This window comes from Notothenia rossii, assembly GCF_949606895.1.
Source record: "Notothenia rossii genome assembly, chromosome: 7".
Taxonomy (NCBI): Eukaryota; Metazoa; Chordata; class Actinopteri; order Perciformes; family Nototheniidae; genus Notothenia; species Notothenia rossii.
In genome coordinates this window covers 43044870-43062088 of record NC_136905.1, presented here as the reverse complement: position 1 = coordinate 43062088, position 17219 = coordinate 43044870, and the positions used below count along the sequence as shown (strand labels likewise).

At 43.3% G+C, this 17219-nt stretch overlaps 1 protein-coding gene across 5 annotated transcripts in view; it reads right to left on the bottom strand.

The window, feature by feature from the left end:
- cep162 (centrosomal protein 162) overlaps positions 1–17219 on the bottom strand; it is a 100248-nt gene that overhangs the window by 70801 nt on the left and 12228 nt on the right. For all 5 annotated transcript variants that reach the window (XM_079641127.1, XM_079641126.1, XM_079641128.1 and 2 more), the window contains exon 4: positions 1337–1477. In XM_079641127.1, the coding sequence (XP_079497253.1) occupies positions 1337–1477 (141 nt within the window). The remainder of the gene's footprint in view (positions 1–1336; positions 1478–17219) is intronic.

The following is a 17219-nucleotide window of genomic DNA, read 5'->3' as shown; positions in this document are numbered from 1 at the left end:
ATTTTGTGTACGCGAGCGAGAGAGAGAGAGAGAGAGAGAGCTTTGGCAACATTGTTCAATTTAACTTTCATGCCAATAAAGCCCCTTTGAATTGAATTGAATTGAATTGAATTGAGAGAGAGAGAGAGAGCGCACTGCTAACGGAGATCGTTGTTGTTAGCTTCTGGTGCTGGCGAGCTACGCTAACGGATATAGGGAGTTTTTTCAACAACAAAGTGGAGGAGAGTCCTCTCCTGTCAGACTGAGAGACTCAGAGAGCTAAAGGGCTCTCTCAGTGTTATCTCAGTGGGTCTCAAATGTTTTGGTCGCCATTAATGTAAACAATTATTTCCGAGGCACACGTTTATATGATCATTATAGTTATAAAAAAATATGAGAATAAATGAAAAACAGGTATGAAATACTATATGACAGTAAAACAAGAATAAAGTTTAAAAGGGTGATTTGTAAAATATCTATAAAGAAAAAGTAAATCTGTTTACAGCTCTGTTTCAAATGGGTGTTGAGAGATGTATCCATAGATCTCTTCATTTTGCTCTCAAAGTGCACCAGACTTCAATATTTAAAAATAAATCTTCCCGGGGGAGCTTGCCCCCGGACCCCCCTATGTGAGGTCCACACACCACCTATAAAAATAGCACTTTATCCCTTCTTACACCTATATGCCGTGAGTTGATTATCGAGCCTTCATTATAACAGTCGTGGGTACACTGTGTATTTGCGTGGGGATTGTTGCAGTAGAACATTCAACTGTAGCGCCCGGTACATTAATGGGAAACCCTAAATGTTTGAGCACCCTCTATGAAACGTCAAGCTACCTGAGCCTGACTATTTGTGTTGGGGGGGGCCCGACTTTTTTTTTTCTCCAAAGGGGGGGCCTGACAGAAAAAGTTTGAGAACCACTGGATTAGTCTAATAAAGTTCATAGTCTCTTGTCATTTTTGTTCTACGTAAGCGGAATCTGTATGGGGTCAAAGTGGGGTGTTTTTGAGCTCTTTTCAAATGGATTTCCCATTCATTCATATGGGGCAAATGATCGCAGGTTTCTGCGAATTGCGTGAAAATGGCTGTAAAAATCTCTTCTAAAAGACATAGCAACCCGATCCCCGTGTTTTTTTGTGTTTCGTGTCAACGCTGCTGGACGAGTAGCATGACAACATTTGTGGCGGAAGAAGGAGAATAAGATGAGATAAGTATGTCGAATACTATACTGTGTTTGGATTCACCAGTCACACAGAATTAGACTTGTTAGGTATCTTGCCAAGAGACTCATCGACATTGTGACTGCGTGCTTTTAATCAAATGTATTTGTCCTCATAACCATCTCTGGACTCACCCTCTAGCTCAGCATTGGCACAGCTGATAAGGGCTGATTCTGGACTGACTTCCTTCAAACCAGCGCCTCCTGGATCATCCTCCTCCTCTTCAACAGACTTCCTCAGAGACTTCCGGAAAGTTTTCCCAAATCCCAGCAGTCCTAGAGAAACATGACAATGCACAAGTGAATCTTGTTTTAGTGAATGGAGGTCATGCCACCTAGGTCAGATGACATACTGTAAACAATCTGAGATTCTGACTAATAACTGTAATAGATCATCAAAATCAGGGGTGGCCAACCCGCGGCTCTCGAGCCGCATGCGGCTCTTTGCCTAGTTTCATGCGGCTCTTCAGTTAATATCGAGTTGTATGTGTGTGAATTTGGGGGAGAGACACTGACTCCTGACTAGTGTTGCACGGTGTACCGATACTTGATAGGTATACCGTGATACCCTGCCGTTAAAAACGTTACGATTCCTCCGTTTCATTAGTATCGGTACTTTAAGAATGACGGTACGCCGTTTTAATAAGAGCCGTGTGTGTTCAGCACTCTGCTTCCAATCCCTGCACTGCAGCCGTGCCTGCAGTCCCGCCCCTCTCAAGCACGCTCAAGTGCCTCCACTCTCTCGTGCACACGCTAGCTGCCAGAGCATGTGAGAAAACCATAGGAGAAAACGAGAAGCATGGCTGCAAGTGGGAGTTTGACTGCTGCTGCGCCTCGGCTTGTTGACAAAAAAGACGCCAGAAGCGAAATTTTGATGTATTTTAGCTATATCTCTGAAAGTGAGGGCAAGCCTACGGACACCACGAGGCCTGGCTGTAAGAAATGTATTAATTGTATTTAATACGAATTCTTGTCATTTATTTTATTTATTGTTCTCATTGTTTAAAAGTTTGTGTTATGGTTATAGTTCTGGTGTGAAATAAAGCACACTAATTACATTTAAGACTGTTTCCCTTTTTTTAAGAAAAGTATCGAAAAAGAATCAGAATCGTAATTCTTGACTTGGTATCGGTATCGACACCAAAATGTTGGTATCGTGACAACACTACTCCTGACAGTTAAACATGATATTTAGTAGGTCTGTTAAGTATTGAATGCTGATCATTCTGACGTAATTTGTCCTGTCAAAGTTGTTTGGGCTCGGATCAAATCGCTCCGTTACTTTCGTCCCGGCTCTCCCTAAGTGTGTATGTGTGGTGTCAGGTGTCAGTATGAGAGGATGATAGCGCGTCTAATTTTGATGTGGCCCAAGCCAAGAGCCAATCACAATAATACCTGGATGCAGAGAACCAATCACCTTTGAGGGGGGGAAACCGTTGATTAAACACTATCCAGTGTTTCACCCACCATTGTCTTGGAGGGGCGCCAACAGAGCCCCGCCCCCCCCCCTGAAATTCAAGGTGTTTAAAAAATATATATATATATTTTTTTTTAAATATATATAGAGCACCAAATTGCAAATAATCTATAACTACTGTCACTTTTCACATTGAACATCTGCTATTTTATTAAATAAACTAAACGCTTTCATTTTAAGTTGTGAGTTTAGTGTTTTTTACCCTAAGAAACACTTATGCATTAATCAATAACAATAATCCACAGCTCCTCTATCTGCTCCAGAGGATTTAAAAAATATATATCCCAATGCCACAAAAATGCATCAGTGACGTGGTTGCAATCTTGTCTCCAGAAAACAAAAAACTGAAACAAGCGGTATCAGTGACTGTGTGTTTGATGTGGCTCTTTGCAGTAACATAGAAAAAATGTGGCTCTTAACCTCTGACTGGTTAGCCACCCCTGATCTAAATGTTATACTTAAACATATTTATTCTACTATTTAGAGTGGTACAGGGATGAGTCCTAAACACATACATTAGTCAGCGTTTTAGCCCTTTCAGGCTCCCTCTTATGGCAGTAATTGTTTGTTTTGATTCCCCAAATAAGGTATGTGGTGATGCGCAACCATGATGTAGTATCTTTATAGCCTGACATTAGCTTTTTCGGCCAATTGCATCTACGCTTCAAGAATAATAAAAGTGGTTTAAGAACGTGGAGATTATCATGTTGAACAAAACGTGTGCACATCATAAATGATTGTGTGCCACAGATATCATTTTCTGCCATATTTCTAAATCCAATGGAAAGATCCTATTGCTTTTGGTCGAGGGAGCCCTTGTGGCACTAACTTCCAGGTCAGTCTACAAAAATATGTGATCACTGTTAAGTCTACGTGTGCTTACTCACCAAGGCTTGCCTATTATTCATATAAAAAACTACTAGTACTACAATTTGTTTGTAAGGAATAATACTGATCTGAAACCCGATTACCATGTTGGGGATTCAGAACCTGACACAATCGAACAGATCATCATCATCATCATCATCATCATCATCATCATCAACATAATCACCTCAGAGGCAGCATTCATCTACATATTTATCTACATATCTTTACAGGTGTGCCCATGTTGCTGTTTCCCTAAGTGCAACTATGCAAAGACTTTCTAAAAGTCTTTATACAGTACATGTGTGTTTCTCCTGAATATATAATTGGTAACTGGTCCATCAATCAGCTGTAGGTGGGTATTAATATGGATGACCGAACAATAGAAACTGCATAAATCTGTGCTTGACTTGAGCCTTGATGGTTGAAAAAACGATATTACCAAAAACAGAGTGTGAATAATGCACAGTCTTCCTTTCTTTTCTGCACACCCATTTGAGTGTGTATTCACATGTTGTGTCCTTAATAAACTAAATGGTGAAAATGTCACAATTTCCTTATGCGTCTTCATTTATGTTTACATCGACAGGAAATGTACTCTTACAGGACACAGTGCACTGCTACTCTTGTCCCATACTGCCACCCGCTGTCTTTTGCTATGCATGCATTCTTCAACTTTGCTTTTGAAATTAATTGAGTTCAGTTTTGCAGTTTATGAAACATTTAAAAATGAGGCTTTGTTTGAAATGTGAGGTAATAAATGTTTTCTGTAAAATATGTGCAGTTGTTGTGACATTTAAAGGTTGCATTCCTGCTATTTCATTCAACATACAAAAGGCAATTAAATGGAATTACTAGTTAATCAGAATGTTTGAAAACACTTTCAAATACAACAGTGAACACACAAGACTACTAGTTTTCATGTATATGTAGCAGGTGGAGAAACTATAACGTTAGTGTACAATATAAAAACTAAAAGCTGAGTAAAAACAATGAGACAAACTTAAAAGAGGAGTACTAGTTTGCTCTGTCACTCTACCACTGAGGGACTAAAGGAGAACTACCTAACAGGTGTGAGGCTTTGAGTTCCAGTTACCATCGCCACTGTCCCTCTGGGAATGACTATGAGAGCTGACTGCTGGAGGATCATCAGAGAGGGTGTTCTCAGGGCTCCTCTCTCCTGAATCACTGGGAAGAGTGGGACTGCTGCGGCTGTCAGAGCCATCAGACGGAGTTCTGTGTCTCTCTACAGTTTGGCAAACCTCCAACACTGCATCTGTGTGAGTGTTGTCCGACTGAATCGGTTCATCAAGAGCTTTGCGGTGAGGTTTGGGGACCGTCTTATAAACGGGATCCGCACTGACCACTTCAGATAGCAAGAAGAACAATAGAAAATAATATTGGATTTAGATTCAAGTTGGGGTAAACATTTTATTTTTTCCTCTGTTATAAATGCATATAAGATGCTTTACAGTCAATATCAAGCAGTTCCACAGAAATACAGCCTGTGAATGTCAGTGATTCACATGATGAAACAATGAAACCTATGCAAGTGACTCAAACTTCCTCCTTAGTGTATCTGAATGTAAACACAGGAGAGTTCATGACAGAGCAGGAAAGGAAGAACTGAGAAAGGAAAAGACAAAATGTCCTTAATGTAGACATTATATAATGGCGCATTTCCACTACAGGGCCCCTAGTATGGCTAGGCCTCGTTAGGCCTCGTTAGGACTGGCTCACTTTATGCTGCATTTCCATTACAGTTTAGTAGCTGGGGCAGTAACTATAGTAACGCAGTGTAGGCGGAGCCGTGACGTCATCTTCAATGAGAACGACAGAAAACCAACATCTGCCGTTAGCTGTTAGCACTCAGAGCTCACAGCTCCTCATATCTGTTCAGAAACTAAACAAAAGTTAAACAAGTACAAACCACAGACTGTCTGTGTCATGGTGAATACAGTCGCTGGTTTATTTATGTCTGTATAGGCCGTTGTTGTGAGTGTGGACGGTCGGAGCTTATACTGCGTTAGCTTAGCCAATCTGCATTCAGAAAACACGCATTTTAAAAAGGTTTTTCGCCTGCCGTCTGTCTGCAGACTTGTCAAAGCATTAATTCATGGTTTTTACTAACCGGTATCAGTATGTTGTTACTTCGGCATCATTTTGAAAGTGTATTACAATTAAATCACCGTCAAATATGTTCAACTTGTTGTAGTTGTAGCCCCCTTGCCAGCGATTCTCTCTCTAGTTTAGCATACTCAGCCCGACTGAGCCTGGTTGTTGGCCTGGAAAGAACCTCGATTTTATGGGGCCAGAAAAACTGTGAAATAGTACCTGCTAGCTAGAACTACGCCAAGTGGAAACGTAACCAAAAACGGGCCGGGCACGGCACGCTTAAAGCGAGCTCCGCGCTGTAGTGGAAATACTAAACTGTTTAATGTGGGACTTCTTTTCAACTTGCTCTCACCATTGGTGTTCTCGGGCTTAGCCTTTTTGGATTTGATAAATCTTTTCTTGGCCATCTCTGCTAGGGAAGAAGGAAAAACAGAAAGGAAAAGGCATGCAGAACAAGAGATGTTAAACAGACACATGCAAATCTGGGAAAGACACACAGTTTTCTGAAGAGATGAACATGTATGTCGTGCCTTTGATATGGTACATAGCAGCAATGTGAGATATGAATATGAATGATTATTTTTACTGATTGTTACTACATACATACTGACTATATTATAATATCTCACAAAGTGTCAAACTAACCAAAGACTGATTTAGAATCTAAATGAGTCTAATGTTAGTTTTATAAGAAAGTTATCAGTAATCTTAATTTGAAGATAACTTTCTTAAAAGGTGCAATACCTGGTCACAACCACAAAAAAAAATGGGTGCTAGGAGGGCAATAATAAGCAACAATTCAACCTGCTGAAACTGAGTGTTGTTTTATATAACCAGTGCATGACATTAGGGATTTTGGGAGATGGCCCTGTGGGCCATCTAAGCTAATTTACAGATGGCCCTGAGCCCAATAGAGATTGCCCTGAAAAATGCGCGCGGACGAAATGACGCACGAAGGGTTTGGGGGGCCTCCCCCGAGAACATTTAGATTTGTGCAGGTCTTAGATGCTGTCTGGTGCATTCTCTAGACTGAATTATAAGATGAACCACCACAATATTATATCGTACAATTTCAATTGTATTCTTCATTTCACTTGTTTGTTTGTTCTTGTTTGTGTTTGCTCGCTTGCATGCCCTGCATAGCTATAAGAAATACTTCAGTTGTTGGTCAAGACACTTTCCATCTGATGAAGGCAAATGCCTTCCCAGATGTAAAAAAGTAGAAAACATTACATTCAGTGGTAACTGCCAAAACAAACATTATTTACACTATTATGGCCCCTGTTAAAAATGTTTGTAATGTTATCTACTGTAAGTTGGTCGAACGAATGCCTCCTCATCCGGAAGCTGACCGAGCAGACCCGAGCAGCAGTCGAGAGGAGCCGAGAGGAACCGAGCGCATCCGCGAAGCACACAAAATGGCGACGTCAGAGTTCCCATTAGCCGGCAAATCTAAATCTCTTCGGTCAAAATAATTTCCCTTTAGCGCAATACCGCTTCAGTTGCGCCACTTATGTGAAAGACAAGAAGAGTATGTGACAGACAAGAATAGTCAATTCTAATGTCTAACACTTAATGTGGAGAAAGAGATGTCCTGTATGGGTTGATTGTGCGTTGATCTGTTGGTAATGCCTCGGGGTTCCGGTGGGCATGTATCCAAATGCATAATACTGCCCTATACTTTGTGGCCTCACCCGGTTGCATAGCGACGGTTATTGTTTAGGTGTCTTTTAATAAGCAGGTAGTCATATCATTAGCTAAAACTAGCTGGATCTGATCGATATGGACATAAATGGGAGTGAAGTCTAATCTGCCGGGAGAGAGAGATCAGCTGCTGCTGACGAGTCGACACGCAGCTCTGCATGATCACATGCAGCGGTGAGCGGACAAAACACACGCTTCAGGTTAGAATATCACACGTAGCTATTTTAATTACCTCTCAAACTACCTAAACTAGTTATAGATATGTTTAGTTTTACTGTCAGTCAATCATTACTGGATCCGCGAGCTGCATGATACTGGCATAATAGATTGCCCGATCGGGCAACCAGCAGGTGGGGCTTCATGGCCCGAGCTAAATACTAGATGGCCCCGGGCCATCGGGCAGTCCTTAATGTCGAGCCCTGATAACCCTGCAAGGATATTATCTTTTATAAAACAGCAAGTCAAATCAAGCAATCTGATTGGTTCTTAGCCGTGATATACTGAGCGTATACCATGGGTAGAATTGTAAGTTACTTTTCACAACAAGTCAGTATCCCTCCGCGTCTTTTCATACTGGAACAAGAAAGCAGCGGAGAAGTAACGGGGCAAAAAGCCTCCTTTTTACACAGCAGTCCAGACATAGACATCAAAGGGCAAAACATATTCAGTGTGCAGTTCCTTTGGCATTAGGGCAGGGATATCTAGACACTTTCCAAGGTTTGACATAATGAATTGTGCTACTTTTAAAGCAAGCAACGATGTTTTCAAATCTGTAATCAAAGAGGTCCGCAAAAACACTATCGACCAATCAGACTGCTTGATTTCACTTGTCAGTTTTATAAATATATTTAAATTTCTTCCGTTACGAAACAAACTTACAAAGCATAAGATGGAAACATTTAAGATTAATTTGAACCTCCGGGGGGGTCTTACTATGGAGGAGTGGATTGAGGAGTGCCTATCTCCAGAAAAAAAAAGCACCTAAACGACGGCATGCAGAGCTACGTGAATAGCAGGTAGACCAACTTGAAAAGTAGCACCATTCAAAAGTTTTCCTATGCGGGTCTTGAAACAAAGCAGAGAAATTATGACCGTTAGTGGCAACAGGTGCGAAAGCTCTCTCCAGAACTACTGGAAGCCCAATCTCGGGGACCGGAGAAAGTGGAGCAATATTCTTGCCACGCCAAGCAACAACCTAGATTAGAACAACCTCAACCTATACAAGTGACCACGTAAGCCATGCTACTGATGCTGGACAGGTTTTCAGTGGGTGCACAATAAACGGCAACATACACACGAATGTAAATAAACAGCCAAATAATGGATCAACGCTCTCTGTCTAATATGTTCGCTTGCTGTTAGTGTTTTTGCATAGCAACCACCTTGCACTATGTTTTATGCAGAAGGCAACGGAGGGACTATTTTATTTTGAACATCATTATTTACTAATAAAAACTATTTAAATTAGAGTATGTATTTTTCTTTCATATTGCCACACTTGGTAACCGTTTTATAAAAGCAATAGCTCACTTCAGGCCGTGATATATGCTCATTATATCACAGCTAAGGGGGCTGTCGACCCTCCGCTTCGCGAACCACGCCCCTTAGCTGTGATATAATGAGCATATACCACAGCCTGTCGTGAGCTATTGCTTAAATGTACTTCAAGTAAGACACAGTGTGTTTGTGCCTATCAACCACCGATGAGCTGGTCTCCCATTACAATGATGGACTAAACCCGGTCTGTCTCATTCACCCACTCTGCCCCCTGGTATACACCCGAGTTACGCCAGCTCAAAGCTAAAGGTCGTCGTCTTGAACGGCTGTATACTAAAACTGGCCTTGTAGTTCATAAGGACATGTACAACAGCCACATACTCGCCTATAAGGACGCTCTTTCCTCCGCTAAATCAGCATACTATGCCAACTTAATTAGGTCAGGTGAAGGAAACACCAGAGCCCTGTTCTCTACAGTCAACAGCATTCTGCAACCACCAGCCTCTCTTGCAGCCCACCTGTATTCAACTTCGTGACCTTTTTCAATGCCAAAATCAAAAATATTCACCAGCAACTGACCTCCTCTAGCTATACATCACTTCACTCAACTCTGTATGCTCCCCTCTCCTCCCCACTATCCAGCTTCGAACTTCCCACTGTCGCTGAAATATCAAATCTCATTCGTAAATCCAAATCATCCACCTGCCAGCTTGACCGCCTTCCTACCCACCTAGTTAAAGCATGTCTACCTTTTCTCTCCCCTTTAATTACTGACATAATTCACTCCTCCCTTACCTCTGGTCTCGTCCCCTCATCCCTCAAAACAGGTGCAATAACCCCTATTCTCAAGAAACCTTGTGCGGACCACAACAACTTGAATAATTTCCGCTCAATCTCTAATTTACCATTTCTCTCCAAGATACTCGAAAAAACTGTTGCAGCCCAAGTCCACACTCATCTGAACAACAATAATCTTTTTGAAGAATTTCAGTCTGGTTTCCGCTCCTCACACGGTACAGAGACCATGGTTAGGTAAGGCCATGGTTAAAATCACAAACGATCTCCTGGTAGCAGCTGACTCTGGGCTCTTATCCATACTCATCCTCCTTGACCTGACTGCAGCCTTTGACACCATCTCACACCACATCCTCCTTGACAGATTATCTTCCATTGGTATCACTGGCACATCTCTCACCTGGATTAGATCTTTCCTCTCCGGCCGTACTCACTTTGTCCAACTCAAACACTTCAAATCACAGTCCCATCCAGTCTTCACTGGTGTTCCTCAGGCTTCTGTCTTGGGCCCCCTCCTATTTATCATCTACCTTTTACCTCCCGGCCATATCTTAATTCGCGGATGACGCCTAGCTCTATTTCTCAACCAAACCCACTTCCACTCTCCCCCCAACTGCCCTTTCCGACTGCTTACTGGAAATCAAATCCTGGTTCTCATCCAACTTTTTAAAACTAAACAATGATAAAACTGAGTGTCTCTTAGTTGGCTCCAAGTCCACTCTGGACCAAACTATTCCTTACTGTTGACAATTCCACAGTCCCACGTTAAGAGTCTGGATGTCATCCTTGACAGCACCTTATCATGTGAAGCTCACATCAACAACATCACTCGAACTGCCTACTTCCACCTCCGCAATATTAACCGCCTCCGCCCATCACTTACACTCAACAGCACCGCCATCCTCATCCACGCCCTCGTTACATCCCGTATTGATTATTGCAACTCCATCCTCTCTGGTCTTCCTCACAAATCCCTGCGTAAGCTCCAACTGGTCCCAAACTCAGCCGCCCGTATCATTACCAGAACTCCTTCCATTAATCATATCACTCCGGTTCTCCAACAACTCCATTGGCTCCCCGTTAAATACCGCATAGATTTTGCAAGTGTTGCTCCTCACCTTCAAGGCCCTTCACACTCTTGCACCTCCATATCTCTCTGAACACCTTCACACCCTCTCGTGCCCTCCGATCTTCCTCTGCCTTTCAACTCACTGTACCTTCTGCCCGCCTGACCACCATGGGGTCAAGAGCCTTCAGTCACTCTGCACCCCGTCTCTGGAACTCTCTCCAACAAGAAATCCGCAATATGGACTCACTCTCAACCTTCAAATCCAGCCTGAAAACACATCTTTTTGCTTGTTGCTTGTTTTTAATTATGCTCTGTAAGGTGTCCTTGAGAGCTTTGAAAGGCACCCATAAATAAAATGCATTATTATTATTATTATTGATGATGAAACAATCTGTGTATGCTAGAACAGATAAAAGACCAACTTGAGCAAAATAACTCTGCTTACTCTAAACACAAGCATGTTGGATTAGTGTGTTTCACTACTCGGTGAATATCAAAAAGGAAAGTTCAGGGAAAGGAAGTTGTTATGCAGAAAGCAGGCCAGACGGGACAATGCTATGAGGAAAATACATAAATTAAACGGTATATAGATCATATACATCATGCATATCCTGGTATAATTGGATCATGAGAAGGGACTGGAGTCAAGGAGAGATCAGTGAAAAGGGCAAAGTAGAAGCATACAGGTCAGACAGAAGAACTGGGCAGAAAGGTGAGGAGGTACAAACTTGAGTTTTGATATCATTGGAAAAATGTCTGATCAGCAGAAATAACTTCTTACAAGCCTTGCTATGTGAGGAGGTATTTAATAGGCTTGCATGTAGCAGCTGGTTGTGTGTTAATTAGATGCTAGCTAAATCATTACAGAATGCTCTATTAACCCTATAAGATCAACGTTGGCTTCTTTACGACATCAGTATAGTGGTAAGCAACTTTACTTAAAGGTCCCATGTCATGCTTTTCCGGTTATTACCCGTCCCCTTGTGTGTTATGAACAGGGGTGCACATAACTTTTTTGCCCTGGTTCTCAAAGGAGCACCTGGAGATGTTGCTTGGTGCTCATCCTTAAAATGAAATAAACCGTAACTTTTGAGGGGGTCTTGACTTTATTTGCCAGACACACGGCACTGAACACACATGCAGAGGTGAACACAGAACACACATGCAGTGAACATAACCAATAACCTACCATAGCCAATAACAAATTAATGTAACTTATTTCATTCGTGTTGTTAATTCATATCTTATTTTACCTTAACATTTATTTATTTATGCATTTTTTTTGTATCTCTCCAGTTTTAAAGGATATTTTTGGTTACTGTCCTATAGTATACATTGGAATGATTTCAAACCTGTTTATCCCAATAATTATAAAGGAGTGCCTTGGAAATATGTGTTTACATAAATTGTGACCAAACCGTTTGAACTTAGACTAAAGTTAACTATCTAAAGACTCAGAGTCCTTTACCTCACTGAGCTGTAGTTATCAGCCTCTCAGTCTGACTGGAGAGGACTCTCCCTCCACATTATTGTAGACACATCTTCTTCTTATATCCGTTAGAGCAGCTAGCACCAGATTCTAATAACAACAGAGCCGGTACCAGTGCACCCTCCCTCTCTCCCTCGCTCACTCGTACTTTGGCTGTGAGCTGCGGGCGCCAGATAAGCCAACATCCCCCATTTTCATCACTTACAGCGCCCATCGTACAGGGCAAATGAAACGTGTAACCGAGGTGAAAAGGGTGTTACATTTACTTAATTATGAATATTGTTACATCAAATGGTAAATGGTAAATGGACTGTACTTATATAGCGCTTTATCCAGTCTTTAAGACCCCTCAAAGCGCTTTACATACTACATTACATTACATTACATTGCATTTAGCTGACGCTTTTATCCAAAGCGACTTACAATAAGTGCATTCGACCAGGAAGATACAACCTTTAAGAAAACAGAATCATATAAGTACATCAGGTTTCATAGAGCCAAACATTTCAAGTGCTACTCAACTGGCATTTAGAAAGCCAGCCCTTTATTAGTATATAAGTGCTTTGTTAGTAATTCTATCGCTCGAAGTGGAGTCTAAAGAGATGAGTTTTCAGTTTGCGTCGGAAGATGTGTAAGCTATCTGCTGTCCTGATTTCAATGGGGAGCTCATTCCACCATTTTGGAGCCAGGATAGCAAACCCACGTGTTTTTGCTGACGGGAACTTGGGTCCCCCTCGCAGTGCGGGTGCAGCGAGCTGTTTGGCTGATGCAGAGCGGAGTGCACGTGCTGGGGTGTACGGTTTAACCATGTCCTGGATGTAGGAAGGGCCAGATCCATTCACAGCATGGTACGCAAGTACCAGTGTCTTGAAGTGGATTCTAGCAGTTACTGGAAGCCAGTGAAGGGAGCGGAGGAGCGGTGTGGTGTGGGAGAATTTGGGAAGGTTGAAGACCAGACGAGCCGCTGCATTCTGGATGAGCTGCAGAGGTCGGATGGCACATGCAGGTAGACCAGCCAGGAGGGAGTTGCAGTAGTCTAGGCGTGAGATGACGAGAGCCTGGACCAGAATCTGCGCTGATGTCTGGGTCAGCTGGGGACGTATCCTCCTGATGTTGTAAAGCGTGTATCTGCAGCAGCGGGTTGTAGCAGCGATGTTTGCAGTGAAGGACAATTTGTTATCTAGGACCACACCCAGATTCCTTGCAGTCTGAGTCGGGGAAACAACAGAGGTGCCGATGTTGATTGTTAGGTCAAGAGTGGGACAATCTTTTCCCGGAAGGAAGAGCAGTTCAGTCTTGTCAAGGTTGAGCTTGAGGTGATGAGCAGACATCCACCGAGAGATGTCTGCTAGGCAAGCAGAGATGCGTGCGACGACCTGGGTCTCTGAGCGGGGAAAGGACAGAATTAGTTGGGTGTCGTCAGCGTAGCAGTGGTATGAAAAACCATGCGGGCTAATGACAGACCCGAGCGAGTTTGTGTACAGGGAGAAGAGGAGGGGACCAAGAACCGAGCCCTGAGGGACCCCTGTAGTTAATTGACAAGGGTCGGACTCGGACCCTCTCCAAGTAACCCTGTAGGTGCGGTCGTTGAGGTATGAGGTGAGGAGGGAAAGTGCAGTGCCTGAAACTCCAAGTTCTTGGAGAGTGCGAAGGAGGATCCGATGGTTCACTGTGTCGAATGCAGCAGACAGGTCCAGAAGGATGATGACAGAGGAGAGGGAGGCTGCTTTAGCAGTGTGCAGTTCATCAGAGACAGCAAGGAGAGCAGTTTCTGTTGAGTGACCTGCCTTGAAACCAGACTGGTGCGGATCCAGAAGGTTGTTCTGATGGAGATAACAGGAGAGTTGTTTAAAGACAGCGCGTTCAAGTGTTTTAGACAGGAACGGGAGGAGAGAGACGGGTCTGTAGTTAATAACATCAGACGGATTGAGAGTGGGTTTCTTAAGGAGAGGGTTTACTCTTGCCTCCTTGAGACTGTTTGGAAAGTGACCAGAAGTTAGAGAAGTGTTGATGAAATGGGTGAGAAATGGTAGAATATCAGGAGCGATAGTCTGAAGGAGGTTTGAGGGGATAGGGTCCAGAGAACAGGTGGTAGGACGGGCAGAGGTAACGAGGGTAAGAACCTCACTTGGAGAGAGAGGGGAGAAGGAGGTCAGTGTGTGGGTGAAGGGAGGGTCTGGTGACCCAGCGGTGAGTAAAGGTGAGTCAGAAAAGGAAGAGCGAATATCATCAACCTTTTTTTCAAAGTGGTTAACAAAGTCGCTTGACAGAAGGGAGGAGGGGGGAGGTGCTTTGGGAGGGTCCAAGAGGGTGGAGAAGATAGAAAATAGTTTTTTGGGATTGGAATAGGAAGATTGGATCTTATCTTGAAAGAAAGTGCTTTTTGCCTGAGAGATGGAAGCAGAGAAAGAGGAGAGGAGAGCCTGATAGGTTAGGAGGTCGTCATGGTGTTTGGATTTCCACCATTTCCGCTCTGCTGCCCGAAGGATGGTTCTATTAGCACGCAGTGCGTCATTTAGCCAGGGAGCAGGAGGGGACTGACGAGCCGGCCGCGATGTGAGAGGACAGAGAGAGTCCAGAGAGGATGAGAGAGTAGAGAGGAGAGTTTTTGCAGCAGCGTTTGGAGGCAGGAGTTGGAACGAGTCAGAGGAAGGGAGGGCTGAGAGCACCGATGAGGCAAAGGTAGAGGGGGAGAGGGAACGGAGGTTACGGCGGACAGGAGCAGAGTTAGAAGAGATTAGGTTGTTATGTTTGGAAAGGGGTAGAGAGAATGAAATGAAGAAGTGATCGGATGTGTGGAGCGGGTTTACAGAGAGGTTAGAAGTAGAGCAGTTCCTTGAGAATATGAGATCAAGGACATTGCCAGCTTTATGAGTTGGTGGGGATGGAGACAGTGAGAAAGCAAAGGTGGTTAACAGAGATGTTAGTTCAGATATCTTCCCTGTCTGGAGGTTGAAATCTCCGAGAAGTACAGCCGGAGGGCCTGTTTCAGGGATGTGTGAGAGGAGATTATCTAATTCCTCCAAGAAGTCCCCCAAGGCGCCTGGTGGACGGTAGAGAACAACAATGGTTAATTGTATAGGATGGGTTACTGTGACGGCATGGAATTCAAAGGTAGAAGGAGTGAAATTAGGTAGCTTGAAGAGGGAAAAGCTCCATTTGGGAGAGAGCAGGAGACCAGTGCCACCTCCTCTGCCAGAGGGTCTGGGTGTATGGGAGAAGGAATATGCTGTGGAGAGAGCTGCTGGGGTGGATGTGTTGGATGGAGTGATCCAGGTCTCCGTGAGAGCAAGGAAATCCAGAGACTGCAGGGAAGCGTAGCCAGAGATGAAGTCAGCCTTAGGGACAGCTGACTGGCAGTTCCACAGGCCCCCTGAAACGAGATGTTGGATCTCAGTGGAGCATGTGGGATAGACGAGAGCAGGCCGGTGAAATCGATTAGGAGAAACACGGGGCCAGTGATAATTGCGAGAAGACACATGAACAGGAATGCAGAAAATACACATGATTATAGCATGAGGGGCTAGAGAACCCAAGAGAATTGAATAAAACTAAATAACACCAGCGATACTTGGCGCAATCAGAGTAGGATTTGCCTCCTCTTTGCCTCCTCTTTGCCTCCCACAGGACTCTTAATGTCTTTGTCAGTCTTCGTCTGGCTGACGCTGAAGCTGACGCTCCAGGAAAACGCAACCTAAGATGGATACCTGATTGCTCAGTTCTCACAGCTTTGGGGGCACGCCGCTGTAATTAGTTAACTATTTTCTGCTGATGGGCGACAGCAGAGTCTTCCTACCTCTTGGAATGCACACTTGAGGGGCGTGACTCACTGAGACCTGAGTTACAGCTGCTGGACTTGAGCAGATCTGAGATTTTAAAATCTCTCAGAAATCGCCGTTTTAGCTACAATAACTACAGAACAATTATACAGAGTAGAATAAATGAAACAGAGAAGTCTATTTAAACAAGAATATAACTTACAGTGATTGCTGAGTCAGTATCGATAGTGTCCTCACCGAGTCTGGATGCACACTCAGTTATTCTGATTTGAAATGCGCTATTTAAAATGTTTTTCGGCTGGGAAGCGTTTTGCACTTCACGCAATCAGCAGAGTCTTCCTACCTCTTGGAATGCACACTTGAGGGGCGTGACTCACTGAGACCTGAGTTACAGCTGCTGGACTTGAGCAGATCTGAGATTTTAAAATCTCTCAGAAATCGCCGTTTTAGCTACAATAACTACAGAACAATTATACAGAGTAGAATAAATGAAACAGAGAAGTCTATTTAAACAAGAATATAACTTACAGTGATTGCTGAGTCAGTATCGATAGTGTCCTCACCGAGTCTGGATGCACACTCAGTTATTCTGATTTGAAATGCGCTATTTAAAATGTTTTTCGGCTGGGAAGCGTTTTGCACTTCACGCAATCAGCAGAGTCTTCCTACCTCTTGGAATGCACACTTGAGGGGCGTGACTCACTGAGACCTGAGTTACAGCTGCTGGACTTGAGCAGATGTGAGATTTTAAAATCTCTCAGAAATCGCCGTTTTAGCTACAATAACTACAGAACAATTATACAGAGTAGAATAAATGAAACAGAGAAGTCTATTTAAACAAGAATATAACTTACAGTGATTGCTGAGTCAGTATCGATAGTGTCCTCACCGAGTCTGGATGCACACTCAGTTATTCTGATTTGAAATGCGCTATTTAAAATGTTTTTCGGCTGGGAAGCGTTTTGCACTTCACGCAATCAGCAGAGTCTTCCTACCTCTTGGAATGCACACTTGAGGGGCGTGACTCACTGAGACCTGAGTTACAGCTGCTGGACTTGAGCAGATCTGAGATTTTAAAATCTCTCAGAAATCGCCGTTTTAGCTACAATAACTACAGAACAATTATACAGAGTAGAATAAATGAAACAGAGAAGTCTATTTAAACAAGAATATAACTTACAGTGATTGCTGAGTCAGTATTGAGGAGTACATGTCATTCACCCATT